This window comes from Tamandua tetradactyla, chromosome 3 (genome assembly GCF_023851605.1).
Source record: "Tamandua tetradactyla isolate mTamTet1 chromosome 3, mTamTet1.pri, whole genome shotgun sequence".
Taxonomy (NCBI): Eukaryota; Metazoa; Chordata; class Mammalia; order Pilosa; family Myrmecophagidae; genus Tamandua; species Tamandua tetradactyla.
The window spans coordinates 175,060,613-175,085,645 of record NC_135329.1 but is presented as its reverse complement, the minus strand read 5'-3'; the positions used below and the strand labels follow the sequence as shown (position 1 = coordinate 175,085,645).

Genomic DNA, 25,033 nt, shown 5'->3' with positions numbered 1-25,033 from the left:
TTGCCTTGCCACAAAGTACACTTCTTGGTCCTGAATGCAGGCAAAGAGATCTCGTGGCAATACTCCACTTATAAAGCATCATTCTCATGACCCCAAATGTGCTTATCTTAATTAAAAATTATCATTGAAATGAACATTACAAATTATTTTGGCGAAATCTCTGACTCCTGAAATATACCTGAAGAGCCCTGGGTGTCCGTGGACCCCAGCTTGGCTTCTGTTCTTAGCTCTAGTATGAATCCATTTACATTTTGGTCCTTCCTTACTCCATCTCAGTCTCAGAGAGGCTTTCTTATCTCCTCTTTGGAAAATAGTCTCATACGATCCACCTTTGATGGTTCATTCAGTTTTCAATCACTGACTTCATTACAAATGGATGCCTTCCAAAAGAGAGCCAAATGCAAGGCAAACAGAAGTCCCAGAGTTCCCATGCCTGTCCTAAATCTCAGGGATTCTTCCCCTTAGTAGGCCCTGGACACCATATTCCTGTGCATAACTGCACACTTGACAGCCTGACAGTCTCTCATAAGATGAAGTACCCTTTAGGATAGAAAGACATTGAGGTGAACATTTGTGATTCTTTTGTGACCCTCTAAACCTCTTCCTTGGGGAACTGTCTCACTTTGTATTTCTTGGCAGTGTTACCCACCACTACTGAAGCTCCAAGTGCTGGATACTCATTTTTCCAGTCTCTCTTGCATTTTAGGAAATTCCAAACATACCAACAAAAATAGAAAGAATAGTATAATAACCCCTTGTCCTTATCATCCAGCCTCAAAAATGTTCATCTGTTCCCCAACTTCTCCCCTCAGCTATCATTCTTACCTTTTCTTGTATCCCTCTCCTCTTTGTTCCCTCCACTCTAGCACTCTGGCTTCCTCGCTGCTCCCCGAGCATAGTAAGCAGGCTCCCATTGCAGGCCTTTGCAATCACCATGCCCTCTGCTCCTTAGTACCTACCTGACTTCTTTCTTTCTGCATTCAGGCACCGGCTCAAGTATCACCAAACAATACCTTGCCTGATTTCCCTGCTGCCTAAGATAGTACCCCCAACATTTCCATTTTTTTCTTTTCTTAACTTCTTTTAGTTTGGTCCATGACACCTTCCATTATACTTATTTATGCATTATTAACAGAATGTCAAGGAGTGTCTTCTTTTTTGACAAATTTTAGGCTAAGGACCCAAAAGAATGAGATCAATACAATAGATGGCAAATAGCCCTATACTCCAAATTGAATAGGACTTCGTAGAGGAGTGTCCCCCATTGACTCAATGGCATAAAACACTTGAAGTTGAAGAGGTTGAAATGATACACAAAGGAGTTCATTGGAGTAGGTTGTTGGTGGGCTGCGAACCCCCTTTAGAAAGGGAGTGCAGGAAGGGTTTTCCATCTCAAGCCTAATGAGAGTTGCTTCGAAACCACTTAGAGAGCTTGATGTGTACCCCCTGGAGTTTCGGGGTCCTGCAGAACGGTATCTTACTCTGAAAACATGCTTATAGTGAGAAGCTGGCCACAGAAGCATGAGGCAGTAGAGGCACGAATTAGGAAAGTAACCTACACCCACGACTGCATTCACAGGTGCAGGTTTCCTTGGTGGCACCTGCAGTGTGGACACCAGCTGGGGTAGGGGTGTTTTTGTATGCTGTATGGCGGGGGTCACATTTCATTCTTTTTCCATGTGAGTATCCCGTTATTGCAGCACCATTTGTTGAAAAAAATTTTTTTTGCTTGCTTGCTTTTTTTGGGGTAGCACATGGGCCAGGAATCTGGGGTAGATTTTAGAATGATCCTACTTGTAAGAGCTTCCTGTTCTGGCTAAGGTACAGCAGCAGAAAGAGGCTGGGCTCAGGGTGAGGCTGGGCAAATCACAAGCGGCCGAACATGCAGGCGGACACTGCACATGCCCAAGGATCCTAGCAGGGGGATCTCTAAGAAACTCAGAAGGGCACCCATGAGAGAAGGCCAGTGGAAACCAGGGCTGGTTCACACCAATGCAGGTCAAGTAAGATCCTTTGTCCTCTGACCTCTACTCCTTCCCCTATCCTGACTCTAGAGGGGTCTCAAATGGGGAATGGCAAGAAACCACCCCCGCCCACATTCCTCCTGCAGGCCCAAGCCAGCAGGTAGCAGGGACAGTGTAACTTGAAGTGCATTTTGGAATTTTGACTGTTCCCTGAGTCTGGGTATTTAAATTATTGAACTGAGATGGTTTCTGTGAATAAAAGTGATCAATGGACATTTAATCATCCTAGAGTGATTAGGAAAATTATAGGTGGATTTTATTCAGATGAGGGGAGAAGTGACAGAGAGAGCTTGAAGCAGGGGAAAGAATAGGGTTGTTTCCTGTCACATCCATTGGAGGACACTCTTGCAAAGAAATGATTTACTGAATTTCAGTTTTATGGGGCTAAGTTCTTTGGAATGTTTCCTGTTTCATTTATTGCTATTTCCCTAGCGCTTAGAACAGGACCTGACATATAGGAGGGCTCTAAATAAAGGTTTGTTGAATCAGTGATGAATCAATAAAATAAATTAAATGACTGACCTAAGCCTGTCCTTGGAGCCAGGATGCCCTGTCAGTGATGGGGCTGCTCCAAATGGGAGAAGGGAGAGAACATTTTATTTAAGATGGAGGGAGGTTGCTGAAGGTGAAAGTTCTCATGTGCAAACAGACCCTTAATTATGAAAAACAGCCCAGGGCAGCAGAAGGAGCCTTGAATGGAAGTCTCAGACACCCTGGCTTGGAGTCTCCCCTGGTAATTACCAAACTGACCTAGAACCCTTCATCTTCCATAAAATGGACACTATCTTTCCAGCACTGTGGAAATGGATGACTGTGAGAAAGTCACCTGCACAGCCTTCCCGTTGATGTCTGCGCCCATTGACCCTGCTGTGAAGCTGGCGTTGGGCACTACAATTGTGCTGGTTTCTGAGAGGTGTATGTATGACTCGGGGATGTTCAGTTCTCGGCTAGCCACCTGCAAGGAACAGAAAAGAAATATTATTTCTTTAATTGACTTTAAGCCCCCTCCCCTCACTAAAAGCCTTTACATTCTGTTTAGAACTCAGTACACAACCTGGCGGTATTCCTAATTCTTCCAAACATTTTAGATAACCTGTTGAATTTTATACGTAGATCGATGTGTTGAATGAAGATTTTAAATGGCGTTGTAAAAGTTGCACTTCTTTTCTGAGACTTGTGGCCAACCATGTCTCGGGAGAGATGCTTTATTTGCCACACACATTTTGGATTCAAATGCCACATTCAACAAATGTTTAATTCACATTATAGAAAAGAAGGGGAAATTTCCTACCATAAATAATCTCCAGCTCTTTCAGTATACCAGAAAGACTGCTTTGAAGTAGGGCATATAAGAGCCAACTGTGTGACGTTCCTAAATAGACTGTGAATTTTAAGAACATATTTTCTCATCCTATTAACTGCATTCATCTTTTAATGTGAATTGTTATTTTAATAAATCAAATAGAAATTTTTAAGCCCCTGAAGTCCCTGAAAAGATCAGAAAAATTCAAACTGACAAGTGCAATAATCACTGATTTATCCACCTTCTTCTTATACTATAACTTGAAGGCAAGGGTCAAGTCTCATTGAAATGAAAATTTTTTTGATTAATACATGTTTTTTTCATCAACTGTTTCACCTTTCCTACTTGTTAGTCTGCACTGACATTGTGCAAGAGCAAATAAATGCATTAATTTCCAATTGTGGATTTGACTTAACGCAGTATTGATTTGGGCAGCTGCCACTGAGCTTGAGGAAAGCATTTTATCTTTTAAAACTGGAATCACACTTTGTAGAAGACCTACGGACTCCCCTCACTCCCCTACATTTTTGAGTTCCTGAAATTAGGATGAGTCTTGCAATCGATGGTATTTCTCCTGTTCAACACACAGAAAAGCTGTTAAATTCATGGTAAAATGCTATATTCTTCTACAGTGGAGAAGATGGACTTATCATCTCACCTGAATCATTTTGGTATTAAGGCCTTGTCCCAATTCACAGCCACCGTGAGTCACCAAGACAGTGCCATCTAGATAGATGTGGACTAGAGCGGCAGCCTGGAAGAAAATAATTATAAATCCAATTTGGAAAATGATGCAGTCAAATGTTGCTGTGAATTTAGCTAAGGTTGCCAAAGCACAGATTTTGTTTCATTGAGTCAATCTCCCCTTTTTGATACTACAAAAGAAAGCCGTTTTCTGTGGCCACAGACAACTCCCTGCAAGAATCTCCAGGCTTGAGAACAATCAATGTAGTTGTATGAATGGCATCTCGCTTCTCCTCCCACCAGTGTCTGGCCTACTGGAGGCCTTGATGTGATTGCTTTAGGAAGTGCCTCTCCAAAGCCCTGGCCTGTGCAAAAGTTTTATTATTCCACCCTCCCCGGGACATGGAAATTAAGTTTCAAGCAAATAGCCCATGCATAAGTAAGTTTCTTGGCACAACCTTTCCTGGATACTAGAGGAGCTAGAAGAAACTTGAGATATGTTTTTTAGGATTTCCAAATGTTTTGGACCTTCAGAATCATGGTGGAGGAGGGGTATGGGCCCAGCTCCGGAAATTCCAGTTTAGTGGCATGTTGGAGGTGGAGCCCAGATATATAGAGATTTTTAAGCTCCCAGGTGATTGTGATGATTGGTTAGGATCCATTGGTTTAGTCTAACCTCTTCACTTCATAGGTGAGGGAATAGAGGGCTAGAGAGGCGGAGACTAGGCCAAAGTCATGTGTCTATTGGTGATAGACCAAGGACTGGAAACCATAATTGAAACTAAGTCTAGTATCCTCCCCAACCAAGCTATGCTGCCACCTTTAAACCAACCACTGTTGTCCACTCTGGGGCTGGTTGTTCCAATTGAAGAAGTCAAAGAATATGCGCATAGCTCCCAGGACCAGACCATAGTAGAAAGCAGGGTTAGGCTATGTGGATGGTTCTGCAAGTAGCAGTTCCATCATGTGCTCATGACCCAGCATCCCACATCTATCCTCTAGATTTCAAAACAACTTGTGCTGCAGCGGCTAGAACCACCATCGTTTTGTGAGTGGGGATTTAGTTTTAGAAACTTAACATCATCCATCATATTAAATCAATGTTGATACTTTGAATATTATTGCATTTAGTAGTTTTTAAATTTAATGTGCAAATTCATATGTATGTTACAAAGGCCTAAGATCTATGACAACTTTTTAAATGATTATTAGTTAAATAAAATTAAAATTAATGATGTAAACAAACATTGAGAGCACACAATAAACTTTTCCTTTAAAGGGGGTGTGGGTATTATTCAAGCTTGAGAAACACTTCCTGGGAGAGAAGGCTGAACATCTGTCCCAGGTGGTGCAGTGTTCCTGGCTTCCCTCATCCTGCTCTCTACTTTGTTAGCAGACTCCGAGGAAGGATGTGTAGGGAAGATAATTTTGGTAAGTGACAGCTTGTGACACCTCGTTCCTATCATACAGGGGAACTTTATTTTTTCCTTTGCACAGATTTGGCTATGGGAAGATTTCAGAGATTTTGGGAATAGAAGCAAAAATTGAAAGACAGAAAAAGAAACAGAATCCCATGAGAAATCATTTAAGGTGGAACAGAAAAGGAGACAGTAGTAGTTACTGAGCTTCAATATAATGACTTTAGATTGCTGTGTGAATGGGGTAGCTCTGTCTGTGCTCATGTGGTTTTGAAAGTTCTATCTTCAAATGACTCTATCGCTACAACTAAAAAATTTGCTAGGAAGGAGGTCCTCTGGTTGCCCTTGGTTCTCTCATGGATTTGAAACCTGACTTCGAACCCCAACACCCATGCTTATAGCCATGCGACTCGAGCCCCCATTGATCAGTACTCTGTCTGCTGACTTCTTTCTTAGGTCCTCAATACCATGTTCTACCAGATCTGCTATGAAACCTGTGCTCATCAGCCCTTGCCTAAATCCACTTTTGTTTATTGCAACAAGAAATTGCTCCAGTTTCTTATCTCTCCTCAGCAGGGACCATCTCTAGTTGCACATGATTACCTCTTCCAGGCAGCCAATCATTTGGAAAAGGGTTTTCAATGAGAAGGCATCTCTCCCAGTCTCACCTGAAGGTAGTAGGCCATGGGGACCCCGGCGCTGTATTTCATGGGGACCACAGCGAGCCCTCTCTTCTTCCAGTAATTCCTTTTGTTAAATTCTTCTGCAGCCAGTTTCCTAGCATGGAATGAAGATTTCTCCAGACATTCTTTCCAGCATCTTCGCAAGGGCTCTGGATTAAATGTCTGCTTATAGGCTGTTTTGTTAATTCTCTTATACATGTTTATTTCCTTAACCTTAAAGAGGAGAAAATGAAGTGGATTTTGAGGATAGATATTTGTTCCACACGTGAAGCACGTGTTTTGCTACAGACCTATATGCAGAAAACCTTTCTAAAAAAGAAACAACTACTTAAATAGCTATAAACCTGCAAGTACAAGTGTGCGGGTATAAACATGATTTGATAAAAACTATTATTGAAACCTTCATGTGCTCCAGCCTCTAGGCCAAGTGTATTTCGACAATTAAACTTCTACGTAACCGTGAGGCATAACAGATTCTATTAACTTTATCACAAATTTTGTTAGTGGCGAGACAAAATTCTCCTGACTTAAAATGAATTTTTTTATACCTGTACAATGTTGTCTTATTCTTAGTTGTCCTCAAATTAGCTTCTCAAGGTCTTGAACTGTGGAATAATGTTTGCATAAATGGCTGCAATCATTCCATTCCTGGTATTCACACCCTTGGGTGGTGTCATCCTGATCTGGGTGAGGTCACATGACTTACTTGGAGTAATGGGACCATTCATATATGAATATGAATATACCATTCACATTCAGAGACTTGAAACTGTCCATGTATTAGGGCTTGCCATACTCTTGCTGTTCTTGGGAACTCTGTAACTGCCACCCTGTGAACAATCTGGGATAGATCACTGAAGGATAAGAGACTTTGTGGAGCACAGACGACCCTTCCCAGCTGAGGTTCCCCTTAGACTAGCCAGCCTGACAACCACCAGGCATGTCAGTAAGGCCACCTTAAACCATAAAGCTCTAGTTGAGCTGGTCCAGACCAGAAGTACTGCTCAGATGACTCATAAAATCACATTTATTGTTTGAAGGCCCTAAGTATTGTGGTGATTTGTTATGCAGCAAAACTAACTGATACATGTCCCTTTATTTCTTTGAACTCACATATAGGCTTTCATAATTTTATATGTAGGTATTTTACATGTTTGACACTGATGTCAGAGTTCTGTTAGGGGATTCTGACTGATTACCTCCTCAGGGGGCAAGTTACATTCGGATGCCACAGCAGTTATGTAAGTTTCGGCTACCACTGAAACCTGGGGGAAGCCAAATCCTCGAAAGGCAGTGTTGGATGGCAAATTTGTTTTGCAAGGCCTACCCCGGCACCGGAAATTAGGAATATTATATGCAGTTTCAGATTTCAGCACAATGAACTCCACCACCTGAATTAAGACAAAACAAAATAAAACTTCACATTTGTCAAATATTTAAAACTGCTTTTTTTCCTTTTCAATTTTACCTCTAACTTGAAGCCTTCACAGAATTTATCTGATTTGTAAGACAAATATTCATGCAAAGAAAGTGTGGTATATACAGCTCAACTGGTAAACTATGGGGAAGGCATATTATTTACCAACTCAGACTCATCAGGAGTGCATCCCCCATTGGTGTAATATTCAACATCAGCAGCTTTGATCACACCATTGTTCATGAATCCAACCTGCAAAGTGATAATGGGTTTAGGCAAGTGTCTTGATAATCCTTCACAACCAAACCATGCTGTACAAAAACACATTTGATTACAGCTGTCAATCCACACTCAGTTTATGCACATGATTTGATGTAATACTAGTCGCCAGAGGGACACTGAGGAACTTGCCCAAGTTGGACGTGAACTCACTAGGAAGTTCTGATTAGTTGCGACAACATTCAAATATCCCTTTTAAGTGGTAAGGAATTTAGTAATTGTCTTTACTATTGCTTGGTTAGCACTAGACAACACCTTAGGTAGTCTGGGGAAATTTTTGCTCTCACTCACTTTATATTTTCCAAGAAGTGGGTGGCGGCCAGCAGTTATCAGTATGTCATCACGACGCTCTAGAATAAACCGGATTGGGCGGCCAGTCCTATGGGAAATGACTCTGTTAATATATTGGATGATTCATAAAATTGTAGAAAGTTAAAGATAGGGAAAGGATTGAGATAATCCCACTTAATGGTTTTCAGTGGGGTGGTAACATGATTAAAGCAATGTTTTTTGGGTCTGTGAGTGCAATAAAAAATTTGTGAAAATCATTCTGGTTTGGTCATGCCTGAACATTTATAAATAGAACTGATAGGTTTTTTGGTTATAAATTACTTTCCTTTTATCTCTTGTTTATATTACATTAAGACATTACATGATTATTTTGTAATTCTGTGACAAGATAGGTTATATTATTATGAATTTCACTTTGGTATAGAAAAGAAGGCATTAAAATATTTGCCATATGGGGGTACTGAGACTGAAAGGGTTGAGAAAACCTATACTCTGTCTAGTTCAACTACCCTTGTATGCAGACTCTAATGAGATTTCTACCAAGGAGTCTCCTGGCTTCTAATGCAGTACTCCCAGTGCCTCCAACGGGCTACCGTCAGAACAGCCTTTTCTATCATTGGAAAGGGCCAATGAGCTCAGGCATTCACAGTTTTTCTTTCTACAGTGGTGGCCTAGGATATGTTCAGTTTGTGCTGAGTGCATCCTAGGGAACTTCAGTGGTTACAAGATTCACAAAAGTCATGGCTATTCTAGCATTGGTTATTCCATTCAGGTGTTGTGGACTCTGAGTCAAATTTCCCAGGCAGCAGCAGGCCCCCTGGTTTATCTCATGACTGAGAATTTTCCAGCCGTCCTTAATCTGATTTATTTTAATGATTTAAAATGCAAACATTTTAAATGTGAAAGACGGTGCAGCTCATGAAATGGCAATGCATACTTATGTCTGTGCACTGAGCCAACATTTACAAAGAGATCACATTTATTTTGCATGACAACCCTGTGAGACGGGTAGATATTATTATCCCAGCTTCACGGGTGTGGAAACTGAGGCGACCTGACACAGGTGATTTTGTGAATGAGTGGACTTGACAGAGCCAGCACTCAGACACAGGGCCTCTGTCACCAGGTGCCATGTACTGCCTCTTGACTACAACCTTTTGGGAATGAGATAGAAAAAAAACAGAGTCAGATGGAAGATGGAATGCAGAGATTGAAGGACAGGGATGGCCTTAGGAAGGCTTGGAGGGCTGACAGCAGCAGCTGTGACTGTGACTCTCACTTGTAGGCCGCCACGGCACTGATGGCTCCGAGCAGAGAAGGCTTGGTCACTTTCCCCCCAAATGCTCCTCCAGCTCTTCTCATGTGGCAGGCGATTCTATTCCTTGGGATATTTAGTGCTGCAGCCACAAATTCCTGCAAGAGGTAAACCCCAAAAGCCACTAAGTGCAACTTAATGGTTTATTTCCTTACTCATGAACTCCCCCACTGCCTAGTACCAGTTCAGTAGTTCCACACCTTTCATTTGGCCTTGAATGGCAACTGGTTGGCTTCCCCCTCCTACTGAACCCCCTTCCCCTTCAGCACCTCAGAGATGCCAACTCACCTGTGCTCTACCAGAAGGCCCCAGCATTTTCCCTCAGTGATGCTTATCATCACCCCTCTCCTGGGTACTACTCTAGGACCAACAACTCCGTATTTCTGAAAAGGATAATGTTAGAGGATTTCCCCTCCCTGTGGGTGGCAGGGCCTCATAGCTGAACCAGTAGAAAGGGACTGAAATTTACTTGTTACCAGCTGGGTTGAAAAAGTCTTGGAATCACAATTCCTTGACTCAGGTACCACTACTATGTTAAAATCTTCACATAGATGTGCTGGTTTGAAACTGTTGTGTACCCCAGAAAAACCTTGTTCTTTGTATTGTTGGGTGGGATCTTTTTGATGAAGTGATTTCCATGGAGATATGACCCACCCTGTTGTGAGCGAGATCTTTCGATTAGGTGGTTTCCATGGAGATGTGTCTCCACCCATTCAAGGTGGGGTCGCTTACTGGAGTCCTTTAAAAGGGAACCATTTTGAAAAAAAGCTTCAGAGCTGACAAAAGTGACAGAGCCAAGATGAGACCAGATATTTGGAGATGCAGAAAGAAAATGCCTCCAGGGAAGCTGTTTGAAATCAAAAGCCAAAAGATCAGCAGACGCCAGTCAAGTGCCTTCCCAGCTAATAGAGGTGTTTCACAATCGGCCTTCCTTGAGTCAAGGTATTGTTCCCTGGATGCCTTAGTATGGACATTTTTAAGACCTTCGAACTGTAAACTTGCAACTTAATAAATTCCCTTTATAAAAGCCAAGCCATTTCTGGTGTTTTAGCAAACAAAAAACAATAGATGAGCAACATAAATGAACAACATAGGGAAATTTAAGCATGTACTAGATCATTGATCTCCCTGAGATTATGTTTTATGCAGTCAGTTGTTTTAAGGGAAAGATGAACTTCATCCTATGTTTTGGAAGGTAGCAAAAGTTTTAGATGGCTTTTAAAGGTGTGCACCTTTTAAAGAAATAGTTGCCTCACTTTCTTCATTCTCAACTTTGAAAATGCCAAAGTGCAAGGAGTTCACGTGTGGGAACAAGAGGAATCAAAAGGCTCTGAGAGAGGAGGGCCAAATTTGACACATCTCAGGTCACATGGCCATCTGGGTCCCATCTTCCAAAAATACCCTGTTACCTGCACGCGGGTTGGAAACTGTGTCCCAAGATACAGCACCATTTCTTTATCTTCTACTTTTGGGACAGCCAGGACAGTTTGCGTTTCCATGTAGAAGTGTTCCTGGCCTTCCACGTGAACCTCACCTGTAAAGCATAAACACAATTGAATGTTTAATCAAAAGTCCCGATTTAGGGGGTACTTGGTGGTGTTTTGTTTATAGAAAGTCAAGTTGCATATTGTGTGCTCTCATGTGCATGAAATAAATTAGTATATGCAAACCCACAGGTTCAGAAATTAGAATTCAGGTTATGGAGGGTGGGAAATGAGGATTCCTGCTTAATTGGTGCAGAGTTTCTGTTTGGGATGAAGGAAACGTTTTTGGTAAAGGATGTGGTAATGGTAGCACAACACTGTAAATCTAATTAACACCATTGAATTGTATATGTAAAAGTGGTTAAAATGGGAAATTTTACCTTGTTTATATGTTGCCAGAATAAAAATAAATTAAAAAACACAACCCAGCATAAAGCAGTACAACACAGAGTGAACCCTAATGTAAACTATGGGCTTCAGCTAATAATGTAATTATACTAATACTTTTATATTATATTTTATGGTTCATCAATTGTGACAACTGTACCACCCATGTCAATAATAGGGAAACTGTGTATGTGCTTGTGTGTGCATGTATGACAGGGGAGGTATAAGGGAACTCTGTACCTTCAGCATGATTTTTCTATTAATCTACAACTCCTCTAAAATATAAATTAAATATTTTTTTTAAAAAGTAAGTTGATTTAGGGTGGCTCAGAGGTAGAATTTTCGCCTGCCATGCTGGAGACCCGGGTTTGAGTCCCAGAGCCTACCCATGCAAACAAATAAACAAACAAAAAACTAAGTTGATTTAATGAAGAAGTTAGAATGGGCATAGCCCAAATACCCCTAAAGAGTCGGAGAAAGATTAAAGGTAATGATGGAGTTATCCAGAGAAGGTAGAGTTTAAAAATGAGTATGAGTGCTGAATAACTATATTGATATTTCTTTTTGTCTCCAGTATCTCAGAGCAGCTAGAAGTAAAAACCTAAAATTCTGGAATTGTAAGCCATACCAAATTCTGAAATCTGCTCTACAATTAATTGTTATGATGTGCTTTGAAATTTACTGCTTTTTTGTATATATGTCATTTTTCACAAAAAAGAAAAAAGTCAATTGTGATAATAAATGATGATATTGTGAACCATTGATTATACACTTTGGATAATTTTATGGTACATGAATATATAATATATAACAATAAAAAGTAAATAATTAAAAAAAGATTCTATTAATGCAACTCAAAAAAAAAATGTAAGTTGATTTAGTTTATGGAGTGCTGGCCTTTCTATCATAAGTTATCTTCTCTAGTCCTTGCCTTGCCCCGGATTATTTACTTCTTCTCTCTTGCCTGTTTCCCCATCTGCCTAGTGAGAGACTCAGATGTGGTGACTGTGCTGGACTTGAGAGCACAGACTTTTTTTTTTTTTTTAACATTTTTTTAATTGTGAAAAATAGCATATATTAAAAAAAACAATAAATTTCCAAATACATTTTAAACAAGCAGTTATACAAAAGATTTTAACGATTGCTATGGGTTACAGTTCCACAAGTTTTCATTTTTTTCTGCTAGCTGCTCCAAGACACTGGACACCAAAAGAAATATCAGTATAATGATTCAGCAGTCATACTCATTTGTTAAATCCTGTCTTTTCTATTACACTCTTCCTTCTCTTTTTTGTGTGAAAAATAACATACATACAAAGGAAAACCCACAATAAATTTCAAAGTACCTTCAACAATTAGTTGTAGAACAGATTTCAGAGTTTGGTATGGGTTACAATTTTACAATTTTAGGTTTTTAATTCTAGCTACTCTAAGGTACTGTTGCTCTAATATACTGATTCAACGTGACTCATTTGTTAAACCTGACCTTCTTTGTACAACACCACCATCACCTTTAATCTTTTGATCACTCTTTAAGGATATTTGGGCTATGGCTATTTTAACTTTTTCATTTTTGAAGGGGCTATTGGTAATGTGGGATAGGGAGGTGGAACTAGTTGATATTCTGGAAGGGCTAGCCCGTCTGCATTTCAGGACTTATCTGGTCCAGGGACCCATCTGGAGGTTGTAGGATTGTGGAAAGTTACTCTAGTGTGTGGGACCATTGTGGAATCTTATATAGTGCCCTAGGTATTCTTTAGGATTGGCAAGAATGGTTTTGGTTGGGGTTTGGTAAGTTATGATAGCATTAATGTCTAACTGAAACTTGTGCAAGAGTGACTTGTGCAGAGTAGCCTCTCAACTCTATTTGAACTCTCTCAGCCATTGATACCTTGTTTGTTACACTGCTTTTCCCCCTTTTGGTCAGGATGGCATTGTTGATCCCATGGTGTCAGGGCCAGGCTCATCCCTGGGGATGCTCTTCCATGCCACCAGGGAGACTTTCACCCTTGGATGTCATGTCTTACATAGTGGGGAGGGTAATGGTTTCACTTGCAGAGTTGGGTTTAGAAAGAGTGAGGCCACATCTGAGCAACAAAAGAGGTACTCTGTAAGTAACTCTTAAGCATACCTGTAGGTAGTCTAAGCTTCTCTGCTACATACATAAGCTTCACAAGAGCAAGCCTCAAGATCAAGGGCTTGGCCTATTGATTTGAGTGCCCCTAATGTTTGACACACTATCAGGGGATTCAAGGTCAAGGGTCTGGCCCATTGATTTGGCTGCCCCTAATGTTTGACACAGTATCAGGGGATTTTTCCGGTGGTAAAGCTTAATAGTTCCATGTTGTTTCTCCCATCCCTCAAGGGACTTCGCCAATATTTTTTGATTATCTGCTTAATGTACTCTAGGATGTATCCAGGCATAACATTAAGCTACGCAGGATTAAAGGCCCTCATTCTTATTCTGGGCTCCCTGTATTTGGGTTGCTTAAATGATCTAACCAGACAGGTTGAGTGAGAGCAGAGAGTTTTTTAGTTACAAATTCAGACTCTGTCATCTCCTTGCTCAGTGAGTTTGACCTAGTTATTAAGCCCCAATTTCCTCTTCAGTAAAATGGGGGAAAATCATAATTTGGATAATCAGTTTGGTGATGTGGAGGACTAGTGAGGCACAGAGAGGATACTTACCTTGGTAAGACACATAAGGATTTAAAATGTCAGAGCTGAGGTTGATACCTACCCTAAAACCAGCCTGCTTGTACTGGTTTATGCATGTTTGTTTTAGTTTTTTTGCCTGTTCAGTATGTTTTTATCATTTTGAGCCTATACTAAAGAGGCAATTGGCCCTGTTTTAAATATTTCAAGGAGGCATTTTTCCTTTAAAACTAGCTGAAAGGCCGCTGTGCTGTTAGAATAGTGAATTATTTTGCCAGGAATCAAAATATTTCATGAAATTATTTCTTGGGGCAACAGATTGTGAGCATGCAAAAAGATTAAAAGAAAAGTCTGCTTACTGTGTGCATATACTGAACTTAATAAAGAATCCATATTTACTTATTTAACTATATAGTACTTACACATACGCAGGGTGTTCTTCTAAGGCTCAGCACTTTACAGATAATTAATTCACTTAACCCTTACACAGACCCATATGAGGCAGGTAGTGTCATTATCTCCATCTTGCTAGACAGGGAAACGGAGGCATGGAGAGGGTAAGTGGCCAAGGCCACATAGCTAGTAAGGAGCAAAGTTGGGACTCTAACCCAGGGCCTCTCGCTGAAGCATCCATGCTCTTAACCACTTTTCTATACAGCCCCTCTGTGCTGGTGTGTTCTACAACTCTAATCATTCCTGCCCGAATTCCAAATTCCCTTTATGTTTCAAATTTCCCACGGTGCCAACATTCCGAACTGCCGCAATTGCCAAAGGCCCAACTGGCAAAGGGCTAACACCTTGTCATCCTGCTGCTCTAGAGTGAGAATAACAATTAAAAAATATGTATCGTTATGGTTCAGAGCCAGGGCCCTGGGGTCAGCTAACTGGATTTTATGCCTAACTGGGTATATACATTGGCACATTATCTAACTCTTCTAAGCTTCAGTTTCCTCATCTCTAGTAGAACGAACTGCCAAACAGTAAGCAGTAAATACTTAGTAGCTTAAAACAGGTTTAATAAGAATACTCATCTCTTTAGGTTGTTATTCGGATTAAATAATATGATACATATAAAATGCTTAGCATGGTCTGGTACAATAAGTCCTTGATATATATTAGCTGATATTATATTATTAAATAACCTTTAGCCCAAAGTTAGAGCCTTTGTAAAATCTCTTTGATAGCCTCTGAGCATCTCTCAGGAGTTTTCTGGTTGTGCCTGACGGCTTCTAACGAGGCAGTGACTTATTTTTCTAATGGTGAAGCAGTCTACATTTTCTGCTTAAACAGAATGACGTTGGCAGTCAGACATTCGAAAGTCTCTCCCAGGCGTTAGTGAAAATAAAAGCTACAATGCTGCCATTCCAGTTACTTAGAGGTGGGTAAAAGGGTTTGTAAAATTTCTGTTTTCTCTTTGCAAAGACCAGCAGGGATTCGCTTAGTAAAGGCAGCTGTGACTCTCAACCCTGACCACACATCAGAATCACCTGAGGAGTTTCTGAAACCATGATGCTGCCCTCACCCTATGCCCCAAGGTTGACTTCATTGGTCTGCAGTGGGAGGGACCTGTACTGGTATTTTAATAACTCCTGCGAACTATGTCCTAGCCATCTTGTTGCACAGATCAGGAGTTCATTTTCATTGTTCTGTAGCATGTAATCCCAATAACTCCATCTTTACTTCCTACAGGACCAAAATGGCAAATGCATAAAATGTCACGACAAATCAATGGTTTGGGGACTTATAATGTATAAAAATATAACTAATGGTGAGAACTAAATAAAGGTGGGAGGATGGTGGGGGAGGAAAACATAGTTTATGTATGCTGTTGAAATTAAGTTGATATCAAAGCAAGTGAGATTGTTACAGATCTAGGACGTTAAATTTAAGGCCCATGGTATCCAAAGAGAAAATATCAGAGAAGGTGCAAACTCTTAGAGACAGAAAGTAGAGTACAAGTTATCAGGGGTGGTGTACAGGGGCAATGGGGAGCTAATGCAAATTGAGTGTAGAGTTTCTGTTTGGTGTGAAGGGAAAATTCTAGTAATGGATGGTGGTGGGGGTACTGCAACATTTTGCATGTGATTAATCCTACTGAATGGCAGGCTTAGAAGAGGTTGGGATGGGAAGGTTTATGTTGTATATATGTTTCCACAATTGAAAAAGAGAGAAAGAAAGATAAACCAAAGGGTTAATGACAGTTAAACGCGATACATGATTCTGAATGGGATCTAAGAATGGAGGAGAAAAGGCTCAAAAGGACATTATTGGGACCTAAGAAGAAATTGGAATATAGTAATTAAGCTTTATATCAATGCTAAAGTTCTTGAACTTGGTAACTGCACTTAAGGTCATTACATAAGTGAATATTTTTGATCACAGGAAATGTACATGGAAGTATTATATATTCAAGGAGCATGATGTGTGCAACCTGCTCGACAATGTTAAGAAAATTTGGTAGGTAGGTAGGCAGATAAATAGATAAATAGACAGATAGTTGATATATGGACAGAATGATCCAACAAAGGTAGCAAAATGTTAAAATTGGTGGATCTAGGTAACTGGGGATAGGGGTAAGGGTATGGTGGAGTTCTCTGTGTGAGGTGTGTATTATTTTTGCAACTTTTCTTTATGGTTCAATTTTTTTCAAAATAAAAAGTAATACTGGATTATTCCATTTTGATGTTCAGTAACAGGTGAAACTAATCTACAATGATAACCAAACTTAGAATAATATCTTTGTGTGTTTTACTGACAGAGAGGACAGAAGGAAACTTTCTGGGGTGCTGGAAACATTCTGCATCTTAATGTGGGTTATTTTTATATACCTTAATATATATGTAAAAATGTAAAAAGCTGTATACTTATGTGTGCATTTTACTATATGCACCTATAACAAAAAATTAAAAAAACACACGCATTCAGAAGCATCGCCTTAGAGTTTCAGTATTTTAAGAATCAGATGATTGAAAGTTATCTTTATCTTCAGAAGCTTCTCTTTTCTGGCACAAGTCCACTTACCTTCAATGATTTGATCAACATTTTTAAAGGCTTGGTCCACATCTCCTTTCTCAATTTTTTTCTCAGCAGATAAAAATGAATTGTGTTCTAGGGCTTGCTGTAGTAGAAAAATGAACAAAACAAAATAAAATAAGGAGAGCCAATCTCTTTTCTTGCATTCTAATAAGCCATCTGCCCCTATCAGTTCCATGTTCCTGCTCTATCAGGTCTTCACATACCAACAGAGTGAGAGTGTGTGAAACGCAAGCAGAGAGTTGGTTAAAATGGATCACAGGCATGGACAACTGATAAGTTTTGTTCAGGTCCCTGGGGAGGAGCTTGTGGGATAGAAGGTCATAGAAAACATGGTCCCACCCTCAGGAGAATTGAGTTATGATGATCCAAGGCAGTTTGCTGTTCAGGTGTCAATTTCAGTGTGAGCAGGGCTGTCCATACAAGTAACAAGAGGCCAACCTGAATGCTCAGAGATGGCCCGTGTAGGTGACCTGAGTTGGGTCCTTAATTGGATAGGATTAGGACAGTCAGAGAAGAGAAGAAAAAAATCATTTGACGTCAAAGACATATTATAAAGCAACTGTTTGAGTTTGAAGCCTAGCTGGGGGCTAAAATGAAGATGCAACCAGCATGACTGGGGTGCAGGTTTCCTATCAAGAATCTGTGAGGCTGAGCTTAGAAAGGTGGGTTGAGGATGAATTATGAAAGACCTCGAATTCCATATGAAGGACTTTGGACCTTATCTAAGAAGACATTGTTGAATGGGAAAAGTGATCTGATGAATTTGGTGGTTTAGAAAAGTTACAGTGGCGAGTAGATGTGCTGAAATGGAAGACAAGCGCCTCTTTAACTGGTTATTGCACTAAATGACAATAAGGTGGTGAGGGCTGGACTAGAGAATGAGGTGTAGGTGAAACTGGGAATGGAAAGTGGCAGACAGAATGGGCATGGAAAATGACAACTGGGAAAAGATTTGAACTTGGCAGCTGTTTGGGAAGAAGAGGGAAGTATTAAAGACTGTCCAAATTGATGCGTGTTTTAAAGGCCAGGGTAAGTGACCTCTGTTTTCCTTCCAATAGCTCCTTTCTGGAAAGGAAATGTTTACCCTATGTCTGTCCCCCATTGTATATTGGAAGTAAATAAACTTGTTTTCTAGGTTTCGAAGGTTCATCAGATAAGATTTTTGCCCCAGGATGGACCACATGCATAACCAATTTTGATGAAACTTTATACTTAGCATTGTTACTGAAAAGACCTATGGCTTTTAGGATGCTGTGATGGAATGAATGTATTTTGCATGTGGCAAGAATATGCCTTTTTCGTGGGTTCAGAGGACAGACTGTTGGGGATCGAATCATGTGCCTTGCTAAAGGCATGTTTAGGTCCCAAACCCTGGTCCTGTGGGTGTGAACCTATGGTAAACTGTATCACTTTGAAGATGTTACTTCAATTAAGGTTTGGCCTAACTGATCAGGTTAGGATTTAATCTGATTACTGGAGTCAATAATATATACAATGAAATTCAGACAGACAAAGAGAGAAGCTATGGGAGCAGAGAGAAGCTGGAAGTCAACAGAACTGGAAGAGAAAGGAGAAGACACCACCATGTGCCCTGCCATATGATGGAAAAACCAAGGACCAAAGATTGCCAGCAGCCAGCCGCAGTCTTCTGGGAGAAAGACCTACCTTGCTGACGCCTCAATTCTGGACTTTTCCCAGCCTTAAAACCATGAACCAATAAATTTCTGTTGTTAAGTCAGTCTGTTGTACAGTATTTGCTTTAGCAACTAGGAAACTAGCACAGTGGGTGTTGTGAGTTGAATTGTGTCCTCTCAAATGACCTGTTCAGGTTTTAGCTTCTGGTCCTGTGAATCTGACTTTATTTGGAAATAGATTCTATGAAGATGTTATTAGTTAAAATGAGATTAGTGTGGGCCCCGATCCAATATGACTAGAGTCTACGTAAGAAGGGAGAAGAGAAGACATGGGGGAAAACAACATATGATGACTGAGGCCTAAGGATTCCTAGTAAACCATCAGAAGGTAGAAAGAGGTAAGGAAGGATTCTCCCCTACAGGTTCCAGACTTTCAGCCTTTAGAACTGTGAGACAATAAATTCCTATTGCTTCAGGCCATTCATTTTGTGGTACTTTGTTATGGCAGGCCCAGGAAACTAAGACAGCAGGGTTCCATATTGCCTATACATGCATGCATTTGGCACATATTTATTGAACACTGCACTGGTTTAAAAGGACGTATGCCCCCTAGAAAAGCCGTGTTTTAATCAAAATCCCATTTCATAAAGGTAGAATAATCCCTACTCAATACTGTACATTTGAAACTGTAATCAGATCATCTCCCTGGATGATGTGATTTAGTCAAGAGTGGTTGTTAAACTGGATTAGGTGACGACATGTCTCCACCCATTTGGGTGGGTCTTCGTTGGTTTATTGGAGTCCTATAAAAGAGGAAACGTTCTGGAGAATGGGAGATTCAGAGAGAGCAGCACCACAAAGCAGAGAGTCCATGAGCCGGTGACCTTTGGAGATGAAGAAGGAAAACGCCTCCCGAGGAGCTTCAGGAAATCAGAAGCCAGGAGAGAAAGCCAGCAGATGATGCCATGTTTGCCATGTGCCCTTCCACTTGAGAAAGAAACTGTGAACTTTACTGGTCTTCTTGAACCAAGGTATCTTTCCCTGGATACCTCTGATTGGACATTTCTATAGACTTGTTTTAATTGGGACATTTTCTTGGCCTTAGAACTGTAAACTAGCAACTCATTAAATTCCCCTTTTTAAAAGCCATTCTGCTTCTGGTATGTTATATTCTGGCAGCTAGCAAACTAGAACAAACACCTACTAAGGATTTAGTGCTTTTCTAGGCACTGGGAACGTAGAGCACAGTACCACAGGTCTTCGGCCTCTAATAAAAATGACTAAAACAAAGATAATGGCTAAGATTTATTGACTATGACCCACATTCCAGGTGCTGTTCTAAGCATTTTACTTGGATTGTCTCTTTTAAACTGCATGGCAACCTTTAGATGTAGGTGCCTTTAGATTCTCATTTTACAGATAAGGAAACTGAGCTATGGGGAGTTTAAGCAACTTGCCAAAGCTTTCAGTCATTAAGAGGTTAAATGACATCTTAAGAGTCGGTGTATGAATCCAAGCAGGCTGTCCAAGCACCCAGTAAGTGGGTAAGTAGACAGAAGACCCAAGAGCTGTAATTCATCAAAAATGACAATTTTTCTGAGTTCATAGTGCTCTGGGTTTCCCCGCTGACTACTTTGTATGTGAGCTCATAGGACAGCTCTCTGGCATTGCTAAACTGTATTCTGAGGCCATGCCTTGGTATGAGGCCACGGGAGGAGAAGTGGGCCTGGGCTGCTTCCTTTCCACAAATCCCTGCAGCACACCGGTGGGGAAGGATGGGGGTTCCAGGCAGGAGATTTCTCAGTGTTCTGACCTGAGGCTCAGATTGCTGGAGCCTTCACCCCAAAACTATAGTTAACACTGAAAAAGGTATAGAACTAGTTCAAATTATACTGTTTTGGAGTTGAAATGGTGCCAAAAGTATACTACCCTGGTCATTCCAGAAGACACAAAGAGGTCTGCCTACCTCTATTGTTATAATCCTGGGTTCTATGTCTTCGTAAGTAATCTTCACTTTCTTAGCTGCCTCTCTCGCATGAGCATAAGTATCGGCAGCCACAGTGCAGACAATCTGACCCACGCAAATTACCTGCGGAAAAGCCACATGCCATAATTAACTAAGACACAGAATTGTTAGAAAGGAATTACTGTTCTCACCTTCATTCATACTGACACTTTTTTTTGTGACCAAAAGAAAGATTATTTTCTATCTATGAGAATCAATTTAAAACTGTGGCTTGAGCAGGATTCAGGGGGCACAAAAGCTGGGTGCAGAACTGAATTATCTGTCTTCACAGACCTGACTTCTCATTGTCTTCAGCTGTATCCCTTACCATTCCTGGATCATACACCGTGTTACAGTTATCCTGAAATTCTGTCAGTTCTTTTAATGTCCTATGATCTATGTTGCTTTTATGACTTTCCTGTCTTTTTAGGTTTCTCTGAGAGGGTTTACAGCTTTTATCAGCATTTCAAAGGGGTCCACCATTCAAGAGGGAGGTTGCGAATCACTGAGGAAAAGTCCTTGGTTCCTTGTAAGTCCTTATGCTGTGAGCATGAACCCGGGGATGCCACAGTCACAGCCAATAATTACTTTGGCATTTCCAGCTACGCAGCGGAATAGTAAGCCACACACAAATCACACACCTCATCCTGGGCATAGAGAATCTCTCCTTGATGGTTATTATCGCCTGGAACATCCTCTGCTGTTATCACATCAACAACACCTGGAAGTGTTAGGGCTTCTGAACTGTCAATGGATCTGGGAGGGAAAATTTGAAGGTAGATCTTAAAGTTTGGGGGAAAGTTCACAGTACGATATAAGTGATTTCTCAGACAAAAGGAAAACAATAATGGCTCTCATAACTAAATCAGAGCAATATCCTGTGTTAAAAACGTCACTAATTAGCAGGGATTCTAACTCTTGGCCACAGATTATTTCATAACTATACTTAAAAAAAGACTGATTCTCATCCAGAAGAGAAAATGCGTATTCTTAATTGACTTAAATATACAATAAGCTTTCAATCTGAACATGAAATTTGAATGCCTTTCAGTTACATACAGGAATAGCTTTTATTTCCTTACATGATTTTTGCATGAGCTCTGGTGCTGGTGACTACAGCCAAGAAGAGTTCTTGGGAGAAGGGTGGCATGTCATCCACATACACAGCTTCTCCTGTGGCGTGTTTGAGGGCTGACTGGTGCATGATCGGGCGGCCGATGGGATCTTGGGGGGATTGGTTGGGGTCCACGCACTGCCAACAAACACCGCAAGTTATTCTACCACCAGAAGTTCTCATGCCCTGAAAACTGGGTCTGACATTTCTGACTTAATCACAAGTCAAGGAAAACTATAGGCAATTGGGTATCCATATAGAGAGTCAAAGTTAAGAGACATCCATCGAGTACTGTGGGAAGGGACATATTCTAGTTATAAGCCCTGTCCCTCCACTCACCCCACCTCTAAAAAACTCACACAAACCCAGAAGACGTTGTTCCATTGTTGAGAAACCAGAACACACATAAACACATCAAAATAGTATGGTAACTTCGTATGCAGCAAACAATAATTTACAGACTCAATATGTACAAGGATAAACTACACAAGTTCCTGGGAGATTCAACTAGGGAAAGCCAGCTTGAGATGGCAAATGTTGAGTTAGATTTTAAAGGCCAAGAAGTGGAGGAAATTTCAGGCAACAAAACTGATAATAGTGGAGAAGGGAGATTCAGAATCTAATTCTTTGCATACCCTTGAGTAGAAGTTAAACTAAGCAATCTGTGTGTGGATGATAATAATTAACATCAGCTGGCTGTAGCAGACCTCATCTTTAGGAGTAATACAAAATACAGTGATTTAAAAGAGAGAGGTATATTTCTGAATGCATGAACAGATTAAAAACAAAACAAAAATCTGACCCACCAACCTGGAACATCTCAAGTCCTTGGGGAGTTTCTATGGGGAAATCTTCTAGCACACTCATGAACTCTTCTGGGATGTCAGGAAACTTCTCAGGATCCTGAAAAAAAGATTATTTTACATTTAATTTTCTAGTCTGAGTGATTAGCTTGGAAAAACACATGGAGATGTGAGGTCAGCCAGTTTATTCTCCCAGATCTTGAATGCCAGTTATTCTGCTGGAAGAGAGCCCTGAGCTACTGTTCTAGTTCTCCAGCCTAGGTGGAATTGCTTGAGGAATAACTATATCTTTATAACCACACAGAAAAGTGAATGTCATTTCCAGGAAGTGAAGACTTCCTTTCAAGCCAAGGTGACGCTCTGAATGAGTGGAAATACGAACACTTCTAAATGGAGGCTGTGCTTTCGAATCTGGGACAATCATCCAGGCATGTGTCTCAAAGAAGCAACTGAGGGAGAAGACAAAGACTGAGCTATGAGGATGTTCAAACTATAAAATATTTGTGATAATAAAAATACTAGAATTAACCTAAATATCCAACAGCAGGGAGATGTTTAAACAAATTAGGGAGCATCCATAAATATAGAATATTTTGCTGTCATTAAACACAATTTTGTAAAAGTGCATTTATTGGCACCAAAAAATGCTCATGGAATATAGTTAAGTAATGGGTTAAATGGGTTAAAAAATTTATGTACACTTGAGCCCATGTTTGTAAGAAAAAAAAAGAGAGAAAGATATAAACATATTCCAAAATGTTAATAGTGGTTATGATAGGATTTTTGGATTGCAGTTGATTTATAAAATTTTTGCTTCTCTGTATTTAAAAAGTTTTCTGTAATGATAAAACATAAAATAGAATATTTAATATGTAATAGAATATATAATATATAATAGATAAAGATATACTATTTAATAGATTATATACAGTAATAGATATATGCTGATTATATATTTATGTAATGAATAATTTGCTAAATAATGTATGCTAGAGTCTATAATAGTGTAAAATGGAATATATAATGATTATAATACAGTGACTGGTTAAACTAAGAGAGCAAAACTCTCAGCCAAAAAGAAATGTCAGGTGTAGCATCTGTCTGACGTTTTTGAGTCAGCTCATGGCTTATCAAGGGGACACACGGTCATGGAGCAAATCCTGAGGATGGAGGTTATTCTAAACTAGGGTAAATAAGAAAAAATACATCTCCATAGAAAAGGGTTCTGAAAGGTACACACTAAAATGTTAATAGTGGTTATGTATGGGTGATGGGATTGCAAACTAGTTTCTCCTCTTTTTTTGAGGGCTTATTCGATATTTTCTACATATTGAAGTAAGTATTATTTTAATAAGAACAAATTCTTTAAAAAAATTAAAATGTGACATTTTACTTACTGAAGGCTTTTCGCTACTCTAGGTCAACTTGCAGATTATATAACTGCCCGTTAGTATTTGCCATGCAGATTATAGGGAAAATGGAATAAAACTGTCCCCTTCTCAGCCCGGGAGTGAAGAAGAAGAAAAGGGAGAAGGAAGGAGAGAAACCAGGAAGGGCAGAACGAAACAGTCGGAAGTTGGAAAGCACCACTTGGAAGGTCCATCTTGGGCCAAACCCTCGATACAGAGTATCAAAACCAGGCAGGGAAGTCCCTTCTGTGCTGCCTCCGTTTCAGAGTGTTGAGGCGCCTGGGAGCCCTGAGAAGTCATTTACCATTTTCTTCAGGCCTCGCCGCACTTTGAGGTAGAATTTGAAGAGTAAGCTGATGATGAGGGCTCGCCTGTATGCCACCATGCCACCCTCGGCTCCTGGGGGGATGTAAATCTCATCCAGCACCAATCGACACGCGTCACTCAGCATGTGGTCGTCCCAAGGTCTGTGGGAAAGAAAGTGAACATTGCACGTTTACGTGAAAGGTGAGGCCACACACCAAACTGACAGGGCTGGAAAAGAAGGAAAACTGTCAGCTTCCACCTTTGAAAAGTATGTCACTGGCTTTCTTTAGTATCTTTGAAGCAGTATTCTCCTCTATTAGTATTTTTAACTTCGTGGGTTGGGAATATTTGATTTAACTCAAATTCCATGTGTAAAAAAAAAGGACTAAAATAGAAGTTTCCTGAGATCTGGGACTCTGTCTTGTTCACTGCTGTATCTCCACATTGACTAAATCTATGGGAAATGACCGAATTACAGAAGACAGGTGTAAAATATTTCCAGATGGAAGTTTCCACATAAATGCTTTTGGAGTTGAGTTGTTTTAGTATCTGAGAAAAAACTTGCATTAAGTTTTAATTATTTTCAATGAATACAATGGGTGGATAAAAATTATTGTAAAAATACTAGTTGGATGATTTTTTTCAAAACTTACTTTCCAAATGTGAAAAATGAGAGTGACAGGAGGAAGGTCACCTAACTTTTTTGAATATTTCCTTTTCTTTATGTGCTTTAAGGACATTTTGAGATGTCTTAGCATTCTGAATTTGAAATATTTAATTATTTTG

General features: G+C 40.2%; 1 protein-coding gene and 1 long non-coding RNA gene across 5 annotated transcripts in view; one reads left to right on the top strand and one right to left on the bottom strand.

Annotated features, from left to right (window-relative positions):
• Positions 1-25,033, bottom strand: part of LOC143677940 (aldehyde oxidase 4-like) — a 64,992-nt gene that overhangs the window by 9,389 nt on the left and 30,570 nt on the right. The window contains exons 15-28 of the mRNA XM_077154620.1: positions 24,246-24,408; positions 22,540-22,632; positions 21,698-21,867; positions 21,257-21,371; positions 20,577-20,699; positions 16,962-17,058; positions 10,824-10,948; positions 9,379-9,512; positions 8,100-8,187; positions 7,695-7,781; positions 7,312-7,503; positions 6,098-6,325; positions 3,986-4,081; positions 2,851-2,979 (exon numbers count right to left, since the gene is read on the bottom strand). Coding sequence (XP_077010735.1) covers positions 2,851-2,979; positions 3,986-4,081; positions 6,098-6,325; positions 7,312-7,503; positions 7,695-7,781; positions 8,100-8,187; positions 9,379-9,512; positions 10,824-10,948; positions 16,962-17,058; positions 20,577-20,699; positions 21,257-21,371; positions 21,698-21,867; positions 22,540-22,632; positions 24,246-24,408 — 1,840 coding nt within the window. The remainder of the gene's footprint in view (positions 1-2,850; positions 2,980-3,985; positions 4,082-6,097; positions 6,326-7,311; positions 7,504-7,694; positions 7,782-8,099; positions 8,188-9,378; positions 9,513-10,823; positions 10,949-16,961; positions 17,059-20,576; positions 20,700-21,256; positions 21,372-21,697; positions 21,868-22,539; positions 22,633-24,245; positions 24,409-25,033) is intronic.
• The window catches only part of LOC143677946 (uncharacterized), a 57,074-nt gene that overhangs the window by 31,929 nt on the left and 112 nt on the right, over positions 1-25,033 (top strand). Inside the window, exons 1-3 of one of the 4 annotated variants that reach the window (XR_013172990.1) lie at positions 14,676-14,759; positions 15,231-15,318; positions 23,952-25,030. This is a non-coding gene — a long non-coding RNA (uncharacterized LOC143677946). Of the gene's footprint in view, positions 1-14,675; positions 14,846-15,230; positions 15,319-23,951; positions 25,031-25,033 lie in introns of those variants that run through there. The other 3 variants (XR_013172989.1, XR_013172987.1, XR_013172988.1) reach the window with 3 other exon arrangements.